This window comes from Hypomesus nipponensis, chromosome 4, assembly GCF_054491055.1.
Source record: "Hypomesus nipponensis isolate SF chromosome 4, ASM5449105v1, whole genome shotgun sequence".
NCBI classification, from domain to species: Eukaryota; Metazoa; Chordata; class Actinopteri; order Osmeriformes; family Osmeridae; genus Hypomesus; species Hypomesus nipponensis.
Window position 1 is genome coordinate 13,602,718 of NC_140364.1, and position 23,406 is coordinate 13,626,123.

The following is a 23,406-nucleotide window of genomic DNA, read 5'->3' on the forward strand; positions in this document are numbered from 1 at the left end:
ACACCATGCATTTCTCAGCTGATTGCAATGTATTGGTAATGTTATTTAATTTCAATAAATAGGCAAGACACCTACAAGAAAAGAACAATATTGCACACAACACATTTTTCTCAGTTTCTCTCAGGACTTGCGGTTAACATATCCAAGTGTTGACCATTTTTCAGTAAATTGTTAGACGTTTTAGCAGGGTTTAGGAGGAATGTAATTTCTCTATAAAGTGGCTTTTGACATGGCTGAAAGTCTCAGCCGGTTTGTGGTAATTGGGACAAGGGAAAAATCGTACAATCCAACAACAGTAAGCCGCAAAATAATTACAGGGCATTGATCCATAATTGTAAGGTTGACTAAGGAATACAGCCATCTGCTTGTGGATAATTTTGTATCAAGCTTGAGCCTGAACAGCTGTGCGTTGCGTAAGTCTTTGGTGTCCTTTGCCTGTTCTTTGTGGGGTCCTTAGTTTACTCCCAAGGCTAGTGTGACACCTCTGTTCGCCACCTGAGATCTTCTTTGATTTGTAACCCTGCAGATGCTAGCTAGCCTACCATGCCTTGTAGCCCTAGCATGCCTGCTAGCTTTGCATGACAGTTAACCTAACATACCACCAAAGACATCACTGAGCCGTGACGGAACTCAATTTGAGATGATTTGCCGTCCTGGCTTGGGAGAGGTCAATAACTTTGGCATGGGGGTCAGGGTTGAGGGGTTTGTAGGTGGGGTTGTGTTATAAATGAGCAGGGGCCCAAGGAGGAGGTAGGGGTCAGGGTGGGTTTGGCCTATTTGAGACACAAACCAAGGGTAGGGAGCCATGGTCGAACAGCTTGTAGGGAAGTGTCCCCCTCGAGGTCCAAAGATCTGTCTTTGGGTCGTAACACTCAAAGCAGTCAGAGTCCTCGATGACGTCTTGACTGTTGAGGAAACGTCCACCAGTCACATAGATCTTGTTGTTGATAACCGTGGCGCTGTGGTGCATTCTTCGCTCCTTCAGGTTCTCACATTTCACAAACTTGTTGGCTTTGGTGTCATAGGCTATCATTCGCCGAGTGTATCCTGAAAAGGGAAAACAAAATCCACCAAAAAACAATTAAACTGAAGCTGAAATCAATAGATTAAGGTTGAAAAAAATCTTTTTTTCATGTAGATATAGTCATTAACTCATACAGCATGACAAACAAGAATCACCATGGAGACTCACCTCCTATGATGTAGATCTTGTCTTCGATGACAGCAGCAGGTGCACACACATTCTTCACCGTCCTGGTCTCCAGTCGAGACCACAAGTTACGAGAGATGTGATACACCTGAGCAAAGGAAACCCCTTATATCAACTGCCATCAACGCTTATAGATTGCGTACTGTACGCACTGAAAACACACCCACACAAAACACATCCACGGAACTTCTCTAACCTGTATCAGTCGGACAGGATTCTGCATGGCGTCCTCTCCTCCGAACACGTAGATCCTCTGGTCGTTAGCTGCCACAGCCGGGTGGAGTACTGCCGTGGGCAAGGGTGCCATGGCCTCCCATTGGTTAAACATGCTGTTGTACCTCTCCACTGAGTTGGAGATCTGTTTGTCCGGCCCGATGCCCCCTAGAACGAAGATAAAGTGCAAGTAGGAGACACTCTGGTGGGCGTAGCGAGGCTCCAACATGGGCTCGGCCGTCCGCCATTGATTGGTCTTCAGGGAGAGGGTGTAGACGGTGGAACTGACGGAGCTGTCTCCGGACGCCATGCTGAGGCTGAGCCCTCCGACCACGTAGAGGATGCTGTGGATGCAGACGTAGGCCGCCTTGTAGAGTCGCAACGGCAGCTTGGCCAACCACTGCCACCGCTGGGTCCGTTCGTCGTAGAGCAGGGCCTCGCGAGACGTCTGCTCGTTGTTTTTGCGCCCGCCGACGACCACGAGAGTCTCCCGGCAGGTGTAGCGGCGTGGCGTGGTCCACAGCGGCTTGAGCTCGCGGCCGCACTTGGCGCTGACAGAGAGCATGAGGCGCCGGACCGAGTCAATGATCTCGGTGCAAAGGGTGGAGGACTGCACGAGAGGGTCGTTGGCGATGAACTGGAACAGGTAGGTTGGGTGGATGTGGCGCAGGCGCACCTTCTTGAAGAGGTCGTGGATGGCGCCTCTTCGGGAGAACGGGTCGTGGTGGATCCAGGCCAAGAGCGTCTCGAAGACCTGCTCCTCCTCTGCGCACAGTCGGTCGTCCTCCAGGTAGCACATGAGCTCGGGCAGGGAAAGCTCGCAGAAGTCTTCCGAAGCCGCGACGTCCGAGAAACTCCGCACGGCCATTTCCTTGGCCTTCTCCTTCAGGCTGGCGCAGTGAAGGATCTCAGACAGGCGCACCATGCTCAGGCAGTTCTCCGGGCTCAGCTGCTCCTGGAGGAACGTCGAGCAGGCCTCAAAGAGACGTCCGTAATGCAGCATGGACGCCGCCTGCATCAGCGGCAGCACGATCTCCATGGTGATGGTGATGGCGCCCGTGTAGATGTAATCGACGATGCCGCTCAGCACGTCGGGGGAAACGCCCTTCAGGTCGACGCGGGTCTGGCTGCTCTCCAGGAAGTTGCTGCAGAACATGGCCCGGAAGTAGGGACTGCTGGAGACCAGGACGTTTCGGTGGCATGGGATCTCCTGGTGCTCGCTGCACAGAAGAACATCCGTGAAGATCCTCTCCAGACGGAGGACGTTCAGCTGGGTGAGCAGGTGGCTCGACAGCTCGGGGTCTTTAAACGGGAAGACCTCGTGCAATGTGCAGGCCATTCTATATGTGTTATCGGATCGAGGGAGACAGAGAGACAAGCAAAGAGAGAAAGGATTCATGTGAGCATTGTTAGGAGGGTGAACACATTAAATTGACAGGAATAACGTTGCAATATTTTATGAAATGCCGCAGACGTCAACTGAGCTCAAAATGTATTCGCAAAATCTCTCTGGCCTATATTCTCCCACATTGAAAGGAAGTAAGGAAAGAAAGGAATCCAGGGGCCTTTGCCCTAAAATATATGAAATTGTAGTCCTGTCCCTAGTCACAGAAGAGTCACCTTTCCCAATTAAACTACAACTCTTTTCATGGGAAATGTCAGGGCTACCGACACGGTTTTGTATTTCCACTCCATCTCCCCCTAAATCATCTTAATGCATTCCATATAGGATTCAGCCACATCTCAATCTCAGTCCTCATTGGCTGATTTTATCGGAGTTGATGTGTCACAGTCCCAGCTGTTTCTCTCTCTGTTTTTTTTTTTTTCCCTCTCAGTGGGTTTGCCCTTGACAGCCCTGGCGCTTAGACCAGGGGCATTTCATAGGGCTATTATCAACACTAAGTCTTCTAATCACCCCCAGGACAGCTACTGGTAAACATGGGGCCCACCCAGCCAGAGCTATATTTGGCACATAATCATTATTCTTTATTATTAACTGCTGTTGTTCATGAGTGACACCACACCAGGGGTGGTATTCCCCAGACTTTGTGGAACACAGTCTGGAATTCATCCAGGCTTGTTAGGGACTGTTCTAGAATAGGATAAAACATCCAAACTTTTGCGTGTTGTTCAGCATTTGACTGTTTTTTTTATGAATCTTGGTTACGTGCTGGTAACTTTCAATGTTTTTATCGAGTCTGCTTAAATATGACAATCGAAAATTCCATTCCATTTGAAATGTTTATGATGATTACGGTAATTAATGACAGCCATAAAGATGCATTTCTTCTTGGCGCTGAGACAAACTCATTGCTGGGTGCTGTATATAGCTGGTACTACAATGACCGTTAGAAATATGGTTACGGCACGAGGCTGGATCAACGCATCAAGAGCCAACCAAAGAGGAGCACAACACACTGTCTTTGACCAATTTAGTAACCTTTCACTAAACCCAACAATGTCATAAAAAACTCATTATAACTTAATTAAAGACTAGTTATGACTAAAGTTTCCAATTAACTACGACTGATAACTCATAACTGCCAAAGGTTTGAATGGGTCTTCTTACCTCTCAGCTGTCAAGTGATGACATCCACAATCTCCCACAAGTCTGTCAGGAATCAGGAAACACTCAGAGAAACCCGAAAAGCCAAAACATTGTTCGAAAAAGCCAGCGAGACGAAACTTTCACGAAGTTAATAAGATGACATGCGCGGGAGTGCGCAGTGTGTGGAGAGAGAAAGGTACTGTGAGGTCTACAGTTCAATGTTTGCCATGAAACCACTGTGTACATTCCTGCTGCTAAGAATAGCTACCGGGACACACTCCTCCTGTCCTGGGGTCTCATGTGACAGACCCCCCCCCCCCCCTTCCTTACCCCCGTTTGATAGCGCACTTCCAGGGCATATCCATCACAGCTCTATGTTTACTATGGCAGGAAGACTATGGGGTCCTGGTTCAGCCCCTGGAAGCACACCCAGGATGGCGTTTGATTCTGCCGCTGCCCTCGACCCTTACCCCCCCCCCCCCCCCAACACACCTCCTCTACACGCCTCTGCCCTGCCCCCCCCCCAGTTGCCACCCTGCCACAGTTTGTGCAATCCAGGAAGTGGGTAAATATAGGCCGGCGCTGATGGCCCATCCTGAGGCAGGGCAACAGCTGAAGCCTCCAGAACCAGTTACCTCGGTTTCCCCCGAGGTGAGCCTGTGGAGGGCTGAAGTGGTGGTGGGCCTGGGTGGAGGTGGTAGGTGAGGGAGGGCTCTCTGAGGCCATAATCTCTTATAGAAAGTTATACCTAACTACCTTACTGCTTTTGTTTTTCTCTTTTTTATAGCTCTATGTCTGTTATTTTATATGGAACTTGGCGTCTGAAATAAAGATTTATATACTATATATATACTGTATTTACATCAATACATTTCCTCACCCCACACGTGTTTAGAAGGGTGTCTTTAAAACGTACAGTGCTTGTGGCTATTTCCAATAACAGTAATATAACATGGAAGTCCTGCTATATCTTCCAACATAACTCCAGATTGCAGACCACTGATCTGACAACCCACCCCTCCTTTACCGCTCTTTTCCGGAGGAGATGAGATGAGTTACCGTCATGTTTGTTTAACTGCATACATGGTGGAATCAGAGATGCAGCGGGATAGATTGAATAACACAGCAAGACATGTTTGACATGAGTAAGACGTCTGCTGGTTAGGCCTCGTCATTCGTCTGGGCATACAGTTTTGGTTTGGTCAACTGTTGAAGGGTAACTCTATACTGTTTATTCTGGTTACCCAGTGACAGCCTAATTTACTGGCAAGTTGCGTGTACGCACAACAGCTTCTCTATGACCGAACCTGTGGATTTGGCCAAATTCAAATAACACGTTATATACTTGTACACTTTTAAACACTACAAAAATGTAATACAATTCAATTGCATTAAAATATTGCAGGGGATATTAGTGTTCATCTTTAAGAAATATGATTGGACGGCACATTGAACGTGTGTCCCCTCCCATTGTTTGAATGAGTTTATATGGTTTTCTCTGGAATATCGGAAATTATGTCACTACCAGATGTATTTAGCAACAAAAACGACACAACTGACATTGCAAGTGTAGGGTAAGTTAAGTGCTATTGAAAACACATTCAAAGACCCATTCGAGGACATGTAGACGTGTTCATTTTGTGTCACAAGTTTACTACAAACGGACTGCAAACTGGGGTACACTTGCAATATAGAATGTGTGCCTTAAGCATCCATTAATCAAATCAATCAACGCGTCATCGCAATGGGTAGATCGTTAACGACCCCCCTCCGTTTGCAACACCTCATTGGTCACGCCTCGGACGGAAGTGACGAACATAACTAAAAGCGTGACGAACGGTGGCACGAAAATACAACAAGGAAGTGGGCATTTACTGAAAAGGAAACCTATACAGATTGCAAACATCGCCAACTTCAAAGTTATTTTGTTCATTTGTTAAGTGTCGGGGGGTATAGTCATCTTGGACTTGCCCAGAAGCCCGTTGCTGTTATCTTGAGTCCCGATTCCAGAAGCAATGAACACTGACGTGGAATTTCACATTAGGCAGAATTATCCGTGGAACAAGCTACCAGCAAATGTCAAACAGGTAAGTCATCGCTTGAGCGATTTGTCATTCATGGAATCTGTATTTATACGGTGAGAAGTAAGCGTCCCCACGAGCGCCGTTTGTGTAACCATATGCACCTGCATTGGCACTGAGTTTGTCATTCAGTCGAAAGCCACAACGGACCATCTTCAAAGCACCAGTACATTAGCTATGCTAGCTGAAGCTAATCTCCATCACATGACTCGACGAGTGATACGATGATACTGTATGCATACAAATTGTATTTACGTAAACTAGCTATAATCGCGAAGGAATATTGTTAGTATTTTCTTTGATAGTACCAAGCTAAATGTGTTGCTGCAAGCTAGCTATAGCCTATAGCTTTCCTTGTGTAAATCCCACCTGATCCCACCACCACCGAGCTATTATACCAAGATGTCGTGTTTAACTGGAGGCGGGTGCATGCCAGTGCTTGACTGCACACTGTCAATGTCAAGCTAGTAAGTAATAGTAAATACGGCACTCAAGTGTCCTTTTGCATTATCTCTGTCCATTGCAGTATCCTGTCTTGTTTTACAGAGCCTGGGAAATTCGCAGCGAGAATATGAGAAGCATGTTTTGCTGTACAGTATTCGGAATCAACTAAGATTCCGCAATAACCTAGGTGAGCATCCTAGATATCAGCTCTCCTCATTGCTTCTACTAATTAATTGATGTCAGCACAAGATATTGTCTAATAGCCTACCATGTTGGTTATGTTCAACACAAAGCTGCACTATACCTACTTAATTAACAGCGAGATAAGTAATATCCACACTCATGACTTGTAATGTTATACATGCATGATGTCACATGTAAATGCCGTTTCTTTATGCATTATTATCAAGTCGCATTATAGCTGTCACCAAAATGAAGTCCCAAATTGAGTTGCAGGGCCTCGATGCATCTTTTGATCCAATAATTGTTTAGCTAATTCATTTACATTTAGTCATTTATCAGATGCTCTTATCCAGAGTGACTTACAGTAAGTACAGGGACATTCCTCCGAGGCAAGTAGGGCTAAGTGCCTTGCCCAAAGACAACGTCATTTGTTTAAATTTTGCGAACTGCCAGGAATCGAACCGGCAGCCTTCTGATTACTAGCCCGATTCCCTAACCGCTCAGCCACCTGACTCCCCATTTCCCCCCCTTGGATGTGTCCCCGTCTGTGCAGTGCGACACGTGAGGAAGGATGAAAGAAAGTATTATGAGGAACTGCTCAAGTACAGCAGGGATCACCTGATGCTGTACCCCTACCATCTGTCTGACATCATGGTGAAAGGCCTGAGGATCACTCCTTTCTCCTACTACATAGGAATCATGGAGGTACGATGCCTTGTCTTGCGACTGCCTTGTGCTAAAAATGTAATAGAGATTGTGACACGGTTCAATTGAAACTGACGTTGTGGAGGATCATGCACAACATCGTGGAGATAATCAACATCGTGGAGATAATCGACATCGTGGAGATAATCAATCTGGCATGGATTGTCATTTCAATTTTTAATCTCCTTATTTGTGCTTTTTTCCCCCCCTTGTGCATATGTTGTTTTTGTGACTTTAAAAAATGACTGCCACTCACAAGCTGTGCCAAGTGCTTTTGGCACGAGGCAGGTGTGGAAAAAATGTTTTCAGGGTAGGCTGCTTAGTCAACACAATCTTTTGAGCCCCAGGAGAAAGACCATTAGTAAAAAATTGGTGTAACAAAAAGGCCTTTTTGGCAGAATTGAACCTATAGTGTCGGGTGGTCAAAAGGTTTTGCTCTAAATGTTATTCACGTGTGTTCACTATGCGGTTGTTTTTAGCATTATAACTTAATGTCTACCATCCCCCGCTAACAAGTGGCTGGAAATCATTGTTACTCTCGACCGACCACCTCAGCTCATGTCATGTGATAACTAGGTGGACTTTGTCTATCCAAGTTCTGTGTGTGTGTGTGTGTGTGTGTGTGTGCCTTTGTGTACTGTAACTGAATACATAAGGACTGTTTTTTAGTCAGACCCACTGTCATATCTTAAATGGTAAACGCATTAGTAATGAGTTCCAAGGTCTAGATTGTGACTCATTGGAAGGTTTGTTAGTTCCATTGCAGCCTTTTGAGATTGATTTTGCGATTGTTCTATTTCAAGTGAATAACAGACTGGTTTAACATTCAGAATCTGTTTTCATTGTCATGCTGCTCTGAACACAAAGCCGCATGATTTTGGTTCTGTGTGGAAAAATGTAGAAATGTGCTTTCTCGCTCGCAAAGTCACATTTTGCCAAACCATCTACATGACTGAAAGAGGGATATGACATACTTTGATAATCCCTTTTATGTGCTTGGTGAAAATGGGAAGTTGGAAATTAGCTCTGCGACTTTATCTGTTCACAATTAATCAAAGCTAAGGAAATGGTAGTACAAGGAGGGAAATTGGTTTAATGTATTTATTTATTTTTGTGATTGCTTCCCACTTATAGGACATCATGAACAGTGAGAAAAGTTATGACTCCCTGCCTAACTTCACTGCTGCTGACTGTAAGTCTCTTGTTAGCCAATTATCTTTATCTGATTAACCCTTTGCATATGTATCGTATGTGTCTCATAGTTACAGTAGTAGTTAGCCAGCATTTTGCTTTGAACTGACCCAAGTCACTGTCGCAAAACTGCAATTTCAAACGCGGTAGTTTTGCAGGGTTATTTAAGTGATAGCCATCAGATGAACTAGGTTTTGGCAGTGGGCAGATGGAGGTCTGTCCCCTGTGACAGCCTGACAGAAAGCCGCCATCAGGCAGCCAAACCTGGGATCGGAGGGCTTCTCTGCTCTGATCTCTGGAAAGAATGAAGCTGCAGTGGTCTTTTTGCAACTCACTCACACCTGGATTAGGGGCAGCAATGGACATCACAATTTTGAACTTCTCTTTAAATCTCGAACCTTGATTGCCGATTCCCTGCCTAGTTTTCACCACGGCGCACACATTATCACGCCGCAGGTACCCAAGGACTGGGAATGGAGAGTGATTTAGTGAGTGAGTGAGTGAGTGGGTGGGGGTTTAGATGGTTCATTCAGTGGTGCATCAGACTCTTTGAGTTGTGGACATTTCAGGAAAAGCAATTATTTTCCAATTTACCTTTTGCTTAGCTGAGTCTGGGTAGGCAGACACTAATCAGGATATCTTCCCCTGCCATTTGCTGCTGCAAAATGGTCAAATCAGTAAAAAGTAACGTGTGACTAAGGTAGAATATATCACAACTTGCAGGAAGTTGACAAAACTTGAGACAGAAATTTGTGGAGACACCTTGACTGCAAAAGAGTTCCTTCTGTTAAATCAAGACTAACAATGTTGAACTTCTTCTGAACTAAGTTAACCATCAGAGAAATTATTCTCTAATGACTACAACTGTTGAGGCATCGATTGAAATGAGGAGGAACTCATGTTCCCTTCCCACCTCAGGTCTAAGGCTGATGGGCATAGGAAGAAACCAGTACATTGACCTGATGAACCAGTGCAGGTCCTCCAAAGTAAGAATGACATTTGTCAACAACTCACCTTCTGTTTCCTGTACTGTATTTCATGACTGCCTCTAGACACAAGGATTATACAGAGGTTCAACAATAAACTAAATTATTTACTTGAATGAAGTCATGAGACGTGTGGTAAATGGACACATTTGATATGTATATATTTTCCATCAAACCTTTTTATGCCCATTATAGAATTTGAACTTAGTTGTAGAAACCACTAGAAATATAAAATGTTTGCCCTCAAACAAGTTATATACATATAATAACATCATATTTTAATTTCCCCATGACCTTGCCCACACCACCTGCCCTTTGTTTTTCCCATCAGAAATTCTTTCGTAGAAAATCGGCTCGAGACCTACTTCCCTCCAAGCCTGTGGAGATCTCTGTGGAGCCGTGGTGGGTGGCGCAGACAGGATACATCACCGAGGACGACATCAGGGTACTGTCTCAGTCCTCGTCCACTCTGACCAGCCCAGAGCAGAACGTTGCACAATTGCACTGTACCAAAAGCAACACTGAGATTGAGCATGCATCTTATAGTTGTTGTCGATTTTTCGTCTATTAAACGTCCATGTGCCACCACTACGACTATCCAAACTGGTCAGATTTCGTCCCTGCTTCTTTCTGATTGATTTCACGTGGTGCTTTTCTTCCCTCCACTGTCCATCTGCCACACACACACACTTAAAATGCCAGCAGCTGTGTGTGTTGTGTTTGATTACAGATCTGCTCCACGGCAGAAAGGAAGGCCATCGATAAGATGATCGATTCAGGACCTCAGCTGGCTGGATCAATGGAGTACAACGTAGTTCTTAGTAAGTGCTGTCTCCTCCACCCTACTCCCCTTCTTGCAAAAACGGCATTAGTGTATGTATCTGTATCTGCCTGGCTATACTGTTAAACTTGAGTTTTATTGAAGAACAATTTCCAGTGAAAAGCCGTCTTTGGCCTTACATGTACTGGTGTTGCAGCTGTGCTTGGGCTTTATGAGATTGAGACTCGCGGGCCATATCAGGCCACAGGCTGCAATCACTAACAGAAGTAGTTTCAGGGAAGGGAAGGTTGCTTTTTTACATTAAAATGAAACATTGCTTTTTTTGTGGGTGAATTTTACAGCTCTGTTTAAAAGTTACAGTAGTTAGTGGTTGAATCCATTGTACTGGGTGTTCAAGCTTTCATTTGGACGTTGTTGCTCTGTTGTGAAATGAAATTAAGCTAGGTACATTACAAACAGATCACTTTTTCTTTTGTTAATTACCATTTGACTGATGGTTCAAAACATCCAAAGTGTGACTCTCTCGTGTGTTCCCCAGGTCTATACAACAGAGGCTACATCTACTTAGATGTGCCCATATCTGATGACAGCTGCATCTCAGGTGTGTATACCACCTGTCTTGTGTTGTCCTGCCAAGAGTTCTAGATAGAAAGCAATCAGTCTTTATTTCACGGCAAAGTCCAGGGCACTGATGGTTGAGGATTATGGGTAAATGAGTGCTTAATGATTGTCAATGAGGTAATGGCATCATTACAGACCCATTTGGCTGTGAACAGGGTAAAGAAAATGTGGATACCTTTTAGATCCCTAAGGTGGCTTCCCTTTTAGCACTATTTACTGTGTTGTAGATTGTTTCTTTGTAAAAAGATAAGTGTTGTTTTTGTAACCATTCAGCTACACACAGTTTTAAAGAAATGTTTGCAATTTTAGAAAAAGTCAAAAATATTACCATTTATTTACATACTTATTCAGTGCTCTACTCCAGTCATTTGTACACGTTTCAAGGATAAGTGAAGCAAATTAGATGCATCTGACCACAATTTGCCACAACAAGAGTCTGAATACTTATGTAAATGAGATCAGTATTTGATTTTCCATAAATTTGCTAACATTCTTAAAAACATGTTTTCACTTTAACTATAAGTAAGTGTATAGGAATGGGGAAAAATTGCAATTTGATCCAATTAGAAATAAATCGCCCAAAAAAATGGCCAAAAGTTAAGGGCTCCAAATACATTCTGACACCATTGAAAAAATGTTTTGATATTTTTTTCTTTAACCTACATTTCTGTCTTGCTGTTCCCATTGCCTAACCCCTCCATACTTATGTCATCTACTATTTCAGTGCCCCCTCTTGAAGGGTTTGTGATGAACAGAGTTCAGGGTGATTATTTTGAGACTCTCCTCTACAAAATATTTGTCTCCATTGACGAGCAGACAAACGTATCAGAGGTGGGTTGGGTTTTGCACAACATGCTTGATTTCGGTCCAGTACCTGTAAACAATGATTTGTATTATCGTTTGCTTTTGAGACAAAGAGAAGTGATGTCATAACGGTCTCACCAGCTTCTTCTGACCTCCTCTTGTCTCTCTCTCTCTCTCTCTCTCTGTCTCTCTCTGTCTCTCTCTGTCTCTCTTTCTGTCTCTCTTTCTCTCTCCCTCTCTCCCTCTGTTTCTTTCTCTTTCTCTCCTTCCCACTCTCCCTCTGTCTCCATGCAGCTTGCAAACGTACTGGAGATTGACTTGGGTCTAGTGAAGGTGGGTTCTCCTTGCAGGGTGTGGTAAGAGGGTATCAAGGCAGGACCCTATTTGAAGTTGCCTAAGTTGCGATATTTGGTGACACTATTTGGTGACACTATTTGAATCTGTGGCGAAGCTGACTCTTAAATTGATGCCAACAAAAGTGAAGCCATCTGAAAGGGTTCCACTGCAATCTGGAAAGGTTTTAGAACAGAACTCCCAGTAGGTTTTATGGGGCGAAATGAAATAACTTGATCAACTTATTATTATTTAATGCGCTAGCGCCAAAAGCGGAACTAATGTGGCCCTCTCATTAAACACTTGCCCCCCCCCCCCCCCCCCCACCTGACTACAGAGGCAACTATGAGGTTGAAGCGTTTGAGTCAAATCCCATCTCTGACCTAGTTTTGCCACAGTTCTTGTCACTGTGCTGCGAGACAACGAACCACCTTAGGAGAAATGGACTCGGCAGTGAGAGAGACACTCATTGAATGTCACTTCTTGTTTATTTAAGTGCTGTACTTCAGGGATATTTGGTGAAATGTTCTTTTAATCTTTAATAGTAATGTTGAATGTGACACAGCGGGGTAGTAGGCTACTTTTAACTTTAATCGTTTGGGTGTCAGAAATTTTCCTGAACGCTTTTTCAAAACGATCCGTGCAAAGCAGGAATTTTCTAAGACCATTCAGTCCTGCTATGACTAGTAAATACCACTCAAAATGTCGCTTTCTCTTTTCTCAAATTCTCAAAAATATTGAGTTTAAATTAGAATAGCATTTGTATAACAGGCATCGTGAATGAAAGGTTCATTCACCTTCATGAATAAAGCAACGATACACGGGATTGCAAGTCTATAAAAACCGCTAATAGACTTTGATAATGCTTTGTCCAGTTTCAAGTGACATTTAGCAAGTTTCGACTGGATGTTTTGTTAATGTCATTTCTACTGTTCCATCAGAATGCAGTGTCCATGTACTGTCGACTGGGCTTTGCCCTGAAGAAGGGACATGCATTCAGTTCGGACCTACTCCACCCCACCTGGAAAAGTGCCCCCTCCGTCAACAGACTAAAGTAGGCATTTTGACCATATGCCGTTATTTAATCTCCGTCTTAACGTTTTTCCACCATACTTTGGTTGATTTGCTTGTAAATGCGTACATACTTCTGTCTGAAGATGAATAATTTACACATGTTTAATTCAGACGAAAGTGGAACCAAGAGACTAAAAAGTTTCAACAATCATTCTGATAATTCTGTTAAATCTTATAATTTCAAGCGGAGAGACTCTCTAACCAAGTCTCTGAGGTACAGCTCAGTGACTTCCTTATAGGCGAGTGTAGCCGACGTGAATTGGCTAAACCTACTCCTTAAGTATGTATGTATACACACCACCCGCACCAGCTTTCTTTGGCGTAGCTAGTGGTCGCGCTTTCCGAGTTGAAAGTGCCGAGTTGGGCAAGATTGGCCGTGTGTGTCTTCCGACGACTAGCGTGACCACGTCTGTTGCATAAGGATGTGTGTTAGCAGAAACAAAGGTGGTTTAAGGACATCGTGCAGGTTGAGATATTTCAGGGCGGTCTTGATTTTGATTTTCAAATGTTTTCCTCAAGGTTGTTTTCCAACCGTCAGGCCATATCTTGCCCAACAATGTTTTACCCCTCAGGAAATGGGCTTGGTACATTTGCACAGTGACGAGAGCAAAGCTTAAGACATTTCCACAGCAATTTTTTTGTTCTTTTTTTTTTGTCGCAAAGCATATCTGCCAATAATAAAATAATAATCACATGCATTTTTTTTCGTTTATCTTTACATCCATCCTTTCTCAAGGCCTGTTCTTGCATCCAGACACTAAGCATTTATGTGAACTTCATCCCCGTGTAAAAAACAAAAAAACAAAACCTTGAGTGCATCAAATATTTGCACTTATGTAATTGCACAATTTTCACCGCAGTCAGTTCTCCTTTCAGAAACCTGCAGTTACCTCACACATCCCACTCAAACTGTCTAACACCAGTCATTTTCACAGATATATATATATATATATATATATATATTTCAGTCCTTCCTGCCTAGTCAGCTGAGAACCTCAACCTCGAGTTGCGTTACATTCTTGATCTGTTACCAGACATGGCAAAAATGTCTAGAACAGATCTTTGCTTGCTTTGGTTGCATCTGAAAGAGGACTTCCATGCAGACAGACTGAACACCATGCTGTGTTCTGTGGGTGTCACAGGACAACCATGGACCCCCAGAAAATGCTGCTGTCGTGGGAGCAGGGCAGCCCAGTCGTGGAGGGGGGCTCGTCTGCCACAGACACAGACACCACCAGCCTGGAGGACCAAGGTACCCCCGCACCACCCTGGTGTTTAAATGCAACACCTACTTTACAACAAGTTGAACATGGCCTAAATAGTGAAACATTAACAGTTAAATGTATTATTGTTGTGTTGATAATATCTTAAATGTTATAAGGTATATGAGTTATACTAGTAATGGGTTACTGCTGTGACCTTCATGGATATAAATGTGTGCGTGGGAGCATATTTTTGTCACTCGTTAGCGTACGCTGTAATCCCAGGCACTTGCTGCCTAATGGAACCCCATGGGTAGCCCCCCTGAGGGCCAGCCCAGAGGCATTATGGGACATGTAGTTTTCTCTCTGCCACAGACACAGCCAGCGTGGGCAGCCTAAGCGCCCCGGCTCCGCCCACCAAGAGAATCGCCTTCCTGTTTGACTCCACCCTCACCGCCTTCCTCATGATGGGCAACCTGTCGCCTGTGAGTGTCTACAGGGAGAAGTGTGTGTGTGTGTGTGTGTGTGTACTGGTTTCTTCACTGGTCCTGTTACTATAATTTGATCCATTATATGCTGTGTGTGTGTGTGTTTCTCAGAACCTAAAGAGCCATGCGGTGACCATGTTCGAGGTCGGGAAGCTGTCGGACGAGACCCTGGACAGCTTCCTGGCTGAGCTGGAGAAGGTGTGTCCTTATGAACCCTTATGAAGCACTGTAAACCCTTATGAAGCACTGTGAAGCCTTATGTAGCTCTGCGAAGGAAAGTATGCTGTGTGGATGTTGGGTGTCACTTTGCCAGAGGCAGCAGACCAAGATGCAAACAACACACACACACACGTGCACATGCACACAATCTGACCAGGAAGCCCTCTCTCTCCCGGTCAGGTGGAGAGCACAGCAGAGGGGGAGGCCCAGAGATACTTTGACCACGCGCTGACCCTCAGGAACACCATCCTCTTCCTGCGATACAACAAGGAGCTCACCTTCGACCAGGGGCCTGACATGCCCAACATCGGTAACCTATCCTGGCCTCTGTCCTCGCTCACACCCCCTGGTACCAGACTGGATGTTGTTTGTGGACACCCTGTAATGTGATGCAATGAGGACATGGGTAACAGGAAACAGGGAAAAAGTGATACAATTATATAAAGAGAGAGAGATCATGCAGGGAAATCACGGTGTTGGGCCTTTAGCTCATCAGGGCCCTAACCTCCCCCCTGTTACCACCTTCTCCCTTGTTGTTTGTGGAAGCGAAACATCTGAATGTCATGTTTCCCTCCTCCAGGCCTTCCCCTGGACCTGCTTCGCTGTGAGAGTCTACTGGGTCTGGACCCGGCAACCTGCAGCCGAGTCCTCAACAAGAACTACAAACTGCTGGTCTCCATGGCGCCGCTCAGCAACGAAATCCGGCCAATCAGCAGCTGCACGCCCCAGGTAAACCCACTTCACCCTACCTCCCCGTCACACTCACCTGTTTAACGAGTGTGTGTGTGTGTGTGTGTGTGTGTGGCTGTGTGTTGGGTTGCTTTGTGCACCTATCCTTTACAATGTTTGTGTGTGTGCATGAGTGTTTACTTGCTTCGTGTCTGAGTTGTGTGTGTGTGTGCGCTGCGTGAACGCACAGCCTGAGATACCCCCTCCTCCTCCACACACCCGAGACTCCACAGGCTCCCCCAGCACCTGGCCAGCCTCCAAGCCCCTCCCATCAGGAGGCAAGCCCCTCCCACCAGGAGGCAAGCCCCTCCCATCAGGAGGCAGCCTTTGAAGTGAAAGAAAAAGAGAAAGATTCAGGAACCTGAAAACAAAAACGAAAAAACGGTTCTCTCTTCTCTCCGGTGTTCCCTCGCTGCGCCTCCTGCTCCTGTTGTTTGTGTTTTGGTTTGTTTTCCTCTTTCCTCTGATGCAAACTAACATACTGGAGCCAACAGCCCCTCCCTCGGGGGTCAACAAAAGTCATTCCAGGGACCTGTGGTGTGTGTGTGTGTGTGTGTGTGCACACCCACCCATGTGGAAGGGTGTTTTATTTATCTAACGTGTGTGTGTGTGTGTTCCTCCAGCACATCGGCCCAGCCATCCCCGAGGTGGGTTCCATCTGGTTCAAACTCTACCTGTACCATGTGACTGGTCAGGGCCCGCCCTCTCTGCTGCTGTCCAAGGGCTCTCGCCTCCGGAAGCTTCCCGACATCTTCCAGGTTTGTGTTTGATGTCCGCGGTCAAAGATCCTTTTCTCTGTGTCAGACACACCGTAAGAGATGCTATGTGTGGTACAAGGGATGAATTACAATTTAATAAAAAAAAGGTTGTGTGTGTGTGTGTTTTACACTTTGCTAACACTTGGCTCATAGATTTGAGATCCAAGATGGTTTTAAGATATTTATCCATTTACTTGTACGCAGTATGTACAGTAAGGGGAGTCAGGTGGCTGAGTGGTTAGGAAATCGGGCTAGTAATCAGAAGGTTGCGGGTTCGATTCCCGGCTGTGCTAAATGATGGTGTCTCCTTGGGCAAGGCACTTCACCCTACTTGCCTCGGGGGGAATGTCCCTGTACTTACTGTAAGTCGCTTTGGATAAGAGCGTCTGCTAAATGACTACATGTCAGTGAAAGTTATGTGGTCGGTGTGTTGTAGGTTTACGACAGGCTGCTGATCACTTCCTGGGGTCATGACCCTGGCGTGGTCTCAACCTCCAACGTGCTCGCTATGCTTAATGACGCCCTGACCCACTCTGCTGTCCTCATCCAGGTACGGACACACACAAATATAGGAGGATTGAATGCAAGTAAGCACTTTTTTTTTGTGCCAATGTTTGCATCTTAATCTCCCTCAATGAAGTGGATTTTCTCTGTGCGTCCAGGGCCATGGCATACAGGGACACGGAGACACCATCCATATTCCCTTCCCGTTCGACGAAGACGACCTGAAAGGAGGTACGTTCTCCATGAGGAAACCCCAGGCTGTCGTGACTCAAAGTTAACAATCCCCAGGAGAGCTAACTTCACTCCCAGATAGATTTAAGTTCATTACTACCCAGGTGTAAGGCTATTGGTTTAACCAAACAGTAATAACACACTTGAATATTTAAATGCTGATGCCTAGGGGCGCTTCATTTGTGTCCCATGCCTGGGATGCAGGTCTGCTGCACACTCCTGCGTGTCCCATCTGTCGTTCCTCAGTTCATCGACTTCAGCAAGGCTGTCTGGCTTGTCACCAACAAAATGTACCATCAAAGTGAATTCGATTTGTATAGACCTTTTTTAGAAGCGCACAAAGGCTTGTTGCACACCGCTTTCGGGAACAAAGGGCTTCACAAATGTCAACTCCAGGGAGAGAGAGATGTCCAACCCCTTTAAATGCGGCAAGGGAAGACGAAAACAAAACAAATGACATGAGAAGTGAAGGGAGATGACTTGGTGAATGGGGGAACGTATGTCTTGAGTAACTGGGTGTCTCGTCTGTGCAGAGTACTCCAGCTCCAACATGTGCGTGCACAAGGCTCTGCTGACTTTGAGGGAGCAGGTGGACCTGGAGCACCAGTGTGGCTACGTCACCATGCTCAACCCCAACAACAGGCACCGTCGCAGGGGCAGCGACGCCAACGACTGCAGGGGTGGGGAACCGCACACACAGACACACAGACACAATAATATATGCATTGAAACACACATTTGCTCAAATTGGCATGCTCATAGGTACAGAGAGAAACACACACCTGACAACTGAGGATCAACAAGTCCCAATCAGTTTCCCTTTCATGGAGGAAATTTGATAACTATCGCCACCAATTGTCTAATTTCTTTGTTCGTGCAAATAAACATTCGCTTTGCTAATAAACAAGGATCAAACTCTTAGGATCTAAACTTACTGTTTACACGGAGAAGATCAATCCGGTAAAGATCAATTCCACTACTCCTGATAGAGATGCTACTTTTCACACTGATAACATCCTCGATAATGCATTACAGCTGCACAGACTGAGATGAGATATGGCAGGGAATGAGGCCGACACAAAAGATTGGGCTCAATTGCACCATAAGTGGATTGTCAGGTTTGATTTAAGGAGATGCAACTTCATTGTCCATTTGGGGATGGAATTCCTCCCCCCCTCCCCCCCCCCCCCGCCGCTATAAAGAGATCTCGGTGTGAATATGTATTAAAAAAAATATATATATACTTTTTTAGAATGGTTTGGTCTAATCCTGGTTTTGGAAGCAGACACAAATTTTGACTTAACTTTAGCCCTCTCTCTCCCCCCTCCCCTCCCCTCCCCTCCCTGGGTTCAGGTGACACTCACCTGGGTGGGGGCTTTGACACCAACGGGAGCACTGAGTCCTTTGAGCTGGTGACAGAGGAGAACGGAGAGGGCAAAGGGAAGGGGTCAGAAGGTAGGTCCTCAGGTGTGGTGTGTGGGGTCAGGTAGAGTCACATGGTCTGGGGCGATCGCCTCCACCTGGAAGAAGGCTCATCTGTGGACTAACTGTGCCTTACGCAGCATTCTCTTACGTGACTGTATGAATTTCCGGTTTTGGATATGTGTGCTTTAATCCATCCATTTTTCGAACCCTCTCTCTCCTTCTCACACACACACACACACACACACACACACAGGGTCTTTCAGCGAGGACGAGTGGGTCCCTCTGGAGTTGTGTTTTGGGATGCCCCTCTTCAGCTCAGAGCTCAACCGCAAAGTGTGTCGGAAGATTGCCTCCCACAAGCTCTGTGGCAGAGACAGGTGGCTAAATCACTTCAGACTGGCCGCTTTCTGTCTTGGAAATAAATGGCAAAAACAAAAAAAATGGATTCTGTCTACAAGTTTGATATCTTTTTTTTTTTTTTATGCATTTATTTCAGCCTTCAAGAGTTACTTTACTCTAGCCGGAAGCTTTCGCTGAAGGTCTTGAGTTTTGTTCAGTCGTTCCAGGTGAGAGCTTTCTTTGCTTTCCTTTTGAAGTTTGATCTTAGAGACTGACCGCTTTGAAACAGAACATTTTTGCACAATAGCACTGACTATTTTTTCCACTTGTACTTAAAATAGATTACTTTCTCACTAAAGCAACATCTGAATACCACATCATTTATTTAGGGGTATCCTGACTAGTGACACTGACCTTGTACTGTGTATCCCCCATCCTCCCATTATTCTTTCCCTCCCTCCCTCCCTCCCTCCCTCCCTCCCTCCCTCCCTCCCTCCCTCCCTCCCTCCCTCCCTCCCTCCCTCCCTCCCTCCCTCCCTCCCTCCCTCCCTCCCTCCCTCCCTCCCTCCCTCCCTCCCTCCCTCCCTCCCTCCCTCCCTCCCTCCCTCCCTCTCCCCCTCCCTCCCTCCCTCCCTCCCTCCCCTCCACCCCTCAGGACGGCAGTCAGCCAGCAGCAGACCCAGACAGCGGGGTGTCGGGCCCTCTCAGCCAGCCGCCTGCGGAGAGCGGCGTGCCCCTGCCTGCCCTCAACCTACTCTTCAAGGACGGCACACTGAGGGAATGGTCTGGCCGGGCCCCGCCCCCTCTACACATCTCCGCCCTGCAGAAGGACCAACCAGCCTAAGCCCCGCCTCCCCACACCTGCACATCACGAAGGAACTCCTGCCCACACGAAGCCCCGCCCCCTGCTTCCACGCCTGCCTGTAAGACCACACCCGTCGCCCTCCTGGCTACGACCGTCACGCGCCCCTCCGCCAGTCCTGTCCAGTCCATTTCCCCAAAGGAACAGCCCTCATCAACACCAACCCCCTCAAGCCACTACAGTATGTGATTGCTTGTGTTTATATAAAGCCAGTGTGAACTTTGCTGTGGCGTTGCTAGCCCAGTCTGTGATGGTCTGTTCAAGTGGTACTGGTGTAACAACTGAACCTGACGACGTTTTAAAAAACAAAAAAAAACGAAATGGACCCAACTGAAACGAGCAATGTTTTTGGCAGATGTCACACAGTACCACAAAGTGTACGATATCAATGGATGTTTTCTGTATTTTGCCTAAATACTCAGTTTGTTTGATGTTCTCGACAACAAAAAAGAATCACAAATTAACCTTGACACTGACTGACCAGTGTTGACAGACTCTTGGGAAAGCTGGTTAAAGATATATAGGACCAATCCTGTAACCGGACCAGGCCGCTCACTCTGCCCCCCCCACACACACACCCATTCAGTGATCTGTTGCATGATTCCTTTGCACAACTATTTAATGAACTGCCTTGTTTACGCATTGAAGTTCTAGAAAAGACAACATCGTTTTTTTCCTTTTATTTGCACTTTGTGGTGCCCTACCCTGTGGATAAATATGATGTGTACAGTACGTAATATAACAGCCTGAAGAGAATATACTGCATATGAATATGCAGGCCTACCATTTCCTCATAGAGAACCAGTATGTACCAATATAAGGAGTTTTACTTTTTACAATTTGACTTGCTGTGTTATGTGCATGGTTTCCAGAGATCTAGGATGCCAGTAGGTGGTGTTTTGTTCTAGAACACAGCAGTGATAGGTTACGGTGTGACCTGATGAACCTCTGTTTAATCACTGCAATCTCTCTCTGTTTCAGGGAACACCAAAGACCAAATATATAGTTTTTTTGTGTTTTTTTTTTTTTTTTTTATGTATCTTTTATTTTGCTGCCTTATAACATAATTAGCCCTATATTTTGTATTGGAATGGTTCCTCCTGGGTCGAATATGTACTAATTCACATTCAGGTGTGTTACATTCATCTTTCCCAGCACAATGAAACCAATATCCAAGGGCACACCTTTGCCATCTCTGCAAGCAGGGCAAGTTTAATCAAGTGCATCTAAAGTAGCAGAAAGGTCCCTCTCCTGGTCCCAGCTATGTGCGGTGCACAGCTGGGGACTGTCCTGGCGTTGGTCCCCCTGCTCTCCAAGGGGATTTGTTCACAACTGTGTTGTGCAAAAATCTGAATCTAGACTGCGGAACCAGGAGTCGCAAACACAGTCAGGCACAGGGGAGGTGCCCTTGATTTCATTGACCTTGTAAACAAAAGCAATGGTGCTTGTCTGAAAAGAGACAGTTCTGAGCGAAATCAAACAGACTTCCAATACACGTCTCCTATAGAGACACTAGTCCAGAACACCAAACTGGACAGTCACAGGAGCTTAAGTTACTGTCTAGAGTTTTAGCTCGATGCTAGAAGAGTTTCCTGTGATGTCAGTCAGAAGTGGTTCTCAGAGAATCCCACTAGTTTCCATTAAGCAGAAGGACTTGTGTTTTTTTTGTTGTTGCCTGTTTGGAGCCATGTAGTGGTTGTTTATAGTAATAAGGAAGGAAAAGAAAAAAGCCTAACATGAGGTCCAGTCAAAGCATGACGTGTATGTAGAGATCATTGTATGTATTGTGTGTGTGTGTGTATGTGTATATAGTGCAATGTTCACACCTTTACCTACCCCTAAACTCTACACTCCTACATGCCTGTGTCCTCCTTCCTTAACATCAGTCTACCATGAATGTCTGGTGGGTCCATTCAATGACCCTTCTCACCTTCTACACCAGTGTTAGAAAAAACACCCCTGCTAGTTTTATATAACGTTACCTTGCATTGTAGGAAGTTTCTTTGTTGTAGCTTGTTCGATGGGACTGTGTGAATAATAATAATTAAGGATCCTGTAATTCAACAGGTTCAAAAACAGGTGACATTCCTTCACCACATCCTCCATCGCCCCATTCCTTGATATTTGTTCAAATGACAACAAAAAAATGTGTAAAAAGTATATGAATATATAAATAAATATGTAATAAGACAAACATATTCCCCCCCCCCCCTGCCAGAATGTGTGTGCAGTGATATTTTTAATTTCCTGGTCGCTATGCTTTTGGCTCGCAGCCAGTAATATTCTGGGTTTGGGCGTTTTTTTTTCCTTGTCTTGGGCTTTTGAAAACTAACCTGAACCTCCTGAACTTCGGAAAAGGGCAGGCACTTTCATAAATACATTACACTAGTGATTGGATGAACCATCTGTCAATCACTGTTTATCAAGGGCTAGCTTCAACCATGCCTGTAGCTGCCAGTAGTTCCTCATAGGACGTTGTTTGGGCCGAACCACTGTGGTTTCGGCTGAACCACTGTGGTTTGGGCCGAACCACTGTGGTTTGGGCACAACATAATAACTTCAAGATTGGTAAGATGGATTCTTACGTCGTAGATAAAGAGCAGAGACTAAAGTGCTAGTAGGTAATCATTATGTTGGTTATTTTGCACAAATTGTGCATACAAACACACCTCCTTTCCTCAAAAAAAAGAAAAAAAAGAAATTGCTGGTATTTTGCTCAATCTCCTGATTTTTTTACCAACCAGGCACTTTTAAATGGATGGAGAGAAGCATTAACTCCTGGTAGAAGGGTGAAGAATTGTGATTGCAGGGTCGGGATGCCCCCAGCTGTGCCTCCATCAGGCACATGTAGCCAGCCTAATTGACTACATCCTTCTGTTCCTGCAATTTCCCAGCGCTGCAAATTATACAGTATCACCAGGGGCCACTGAGGGCACAAACTGGGTCACTCCGTCTGAGGATACTGGGGCCTGATAATCACAGGCACAGGCAGGGGCTTGGTGTCAACACCCTGTCAATTCCTCCTTATTTAAGTAACTAGGACATCTGAAATAACTGACAAAATTACTGACGCAGACTTCCAACTGAAATGACGCGTTGATGTTGATGATTTAAGGACAATAGGCAAGAAAAAGGAAGATTCGAATGAACTGTTTTTTTGTGTCAACCATCTTCCAAAAATATTTTTTCTACTAAAAACAAAAAAAGAATGTCCATCTGACGACAGCTATCAAAATATGTGACCTCTTGTTCCAAGACACAGACCGCAAGATGTTAATCTTGGCCGACATCTATCGGCACCTGAGGTCAAACTGTCCACCTTCATGTCAAGCACGACCACTACTACCGCTGTGGTAGCATATCTGTTGATATATCAATATAATACCGATACATTTCAGGGCAGGGCTGTGGTGGGCCTTTTTTGGGCCTAGCCACAAAATGCAACCCTTGCTAACTCTTACTAAGAAAGAGCCAG

At 45.4% G+C, this 23,406-nt stretch overlaps 2 protein-coding genes across 2 annotated transcripts; one reads left to right on the forward strand and one right to left on the reverse strand.

Annotated features, from left to right (window-relative positions):
* Positions 1 to 10: 10 nt before the first annotated feature.
* klhl38a (kelch-like family member 38a) lies at positions 11 to 4,119 on the reverse strand. Its single transcript, XM_084697139.1, has 4 exons — positions 3,993 to 4,119; positions 1,407 to 2,763; positions 1,193 to 1,298; positions 11 to 1,047 (listed from the first exon to the last, which is right to left on the reverse strand). Exons 2-4 carry the CDS (start codon positions 2,760 to 2,762, stop codon positions 758 to 760), a joined length of 1,752 nt encoding a protein of 583 aa, XP_084553265.1. The 5' UTR covers position 2,763; positions 3,993 to 4,119; the 3' UTR covers positions 11 to 757.
* Positions 4,120 to 5,800: 1,681 nt separating this feature from the next.
* fam91a1 (family with sequence similarity 91 member A1) lies at positions 5,801 to 22,129 on the forward strand. The gene is made up of 24 exons (XM_084696802.1): positions 5,801 to 6,058; positions 6,599 to 6,683; positions 7,233 to 7,384; positions 8,519 to 8,576; positions 9,494 to 9,561; positions 9,893 to 10,006; positions 10,292 to 10,382; positions 10,881 to 10,943; positions 11,688 to 11,794; positions 12,062 to 12,100; positions 13,042 to 13,154; positions 14,317 to 14,426; positions 14,752 to 14,861; positions 14,976 to 15,062; positions 15,264 to 15,393; positions 15,664 to 15,812; positions 16,436 to 16,570; positions 17,007 to 17,120; positions 17,233 to 17,305; positions 17,839 to 17,985; positions 18,659 to 18,760; positions 18,984 to 19,107; positions 19,227 to 19,296; positions 19,725 to 22,129. Exons 1-24 carry the CDS (start codon positions 5,987 to 5,989, stop codon positions 19,911 to 19,913), a joined length of 2,502 nt encoding a protein of 833 aa, XP_084552928.1. The 5' UTR covers positions 5,801 to 5,986; the 3' UTR covers positions 19,914 to 22,129.
* Positions 22,130 to 23,406: the final 1,277 nt, after the last annotated feature.

Bases quoted from the DNA above. Each gene is read 5' to 3' on its own strand.
- klhl38a (XM_084697139.1), bottom strand. From the start codon at position 2,762: ATGGCCTGCACATTGCACGAGGTCTTCCCGTTTAAAGACCCCGAGCTG. The intron at 1,299-1,406 runs GTTAGAGAAGTT...TCCTTTGCTCAG, and splicing joins ATCCTGTCCGACTGATACAG to GTGTATCACATCTCTCGTAA. The intron at 1,048-1,192 runs GTGAGTCTCCAT...TTCCCTTTTCAG, and splicing joins CAAGATCTACATCATAGGAG to GATACACTCGGCGAATGATA.
- fam91a1 (XM_084696802.1), top strand. From the start codon at position 5,987: ATGAACACTGACGTGGAATTTCACATTAGGCAGAATTATCCGTGGAAC. The intron at 15,394-15,663 runs GTAACCTATCCT...TCCCTCCTCCAG, and splicing joins GCCTGACATGCCCAACATCG to GCCTTCCCCTGGACCTGCTT. The intron at 16,571-17,006 runs GTTTGTGTTTGA...GGTGTGTTGTAG, and splicing joins AGCTTCCCGACATCTTCCAG to GTTTACGACAGGCTGCTGAT.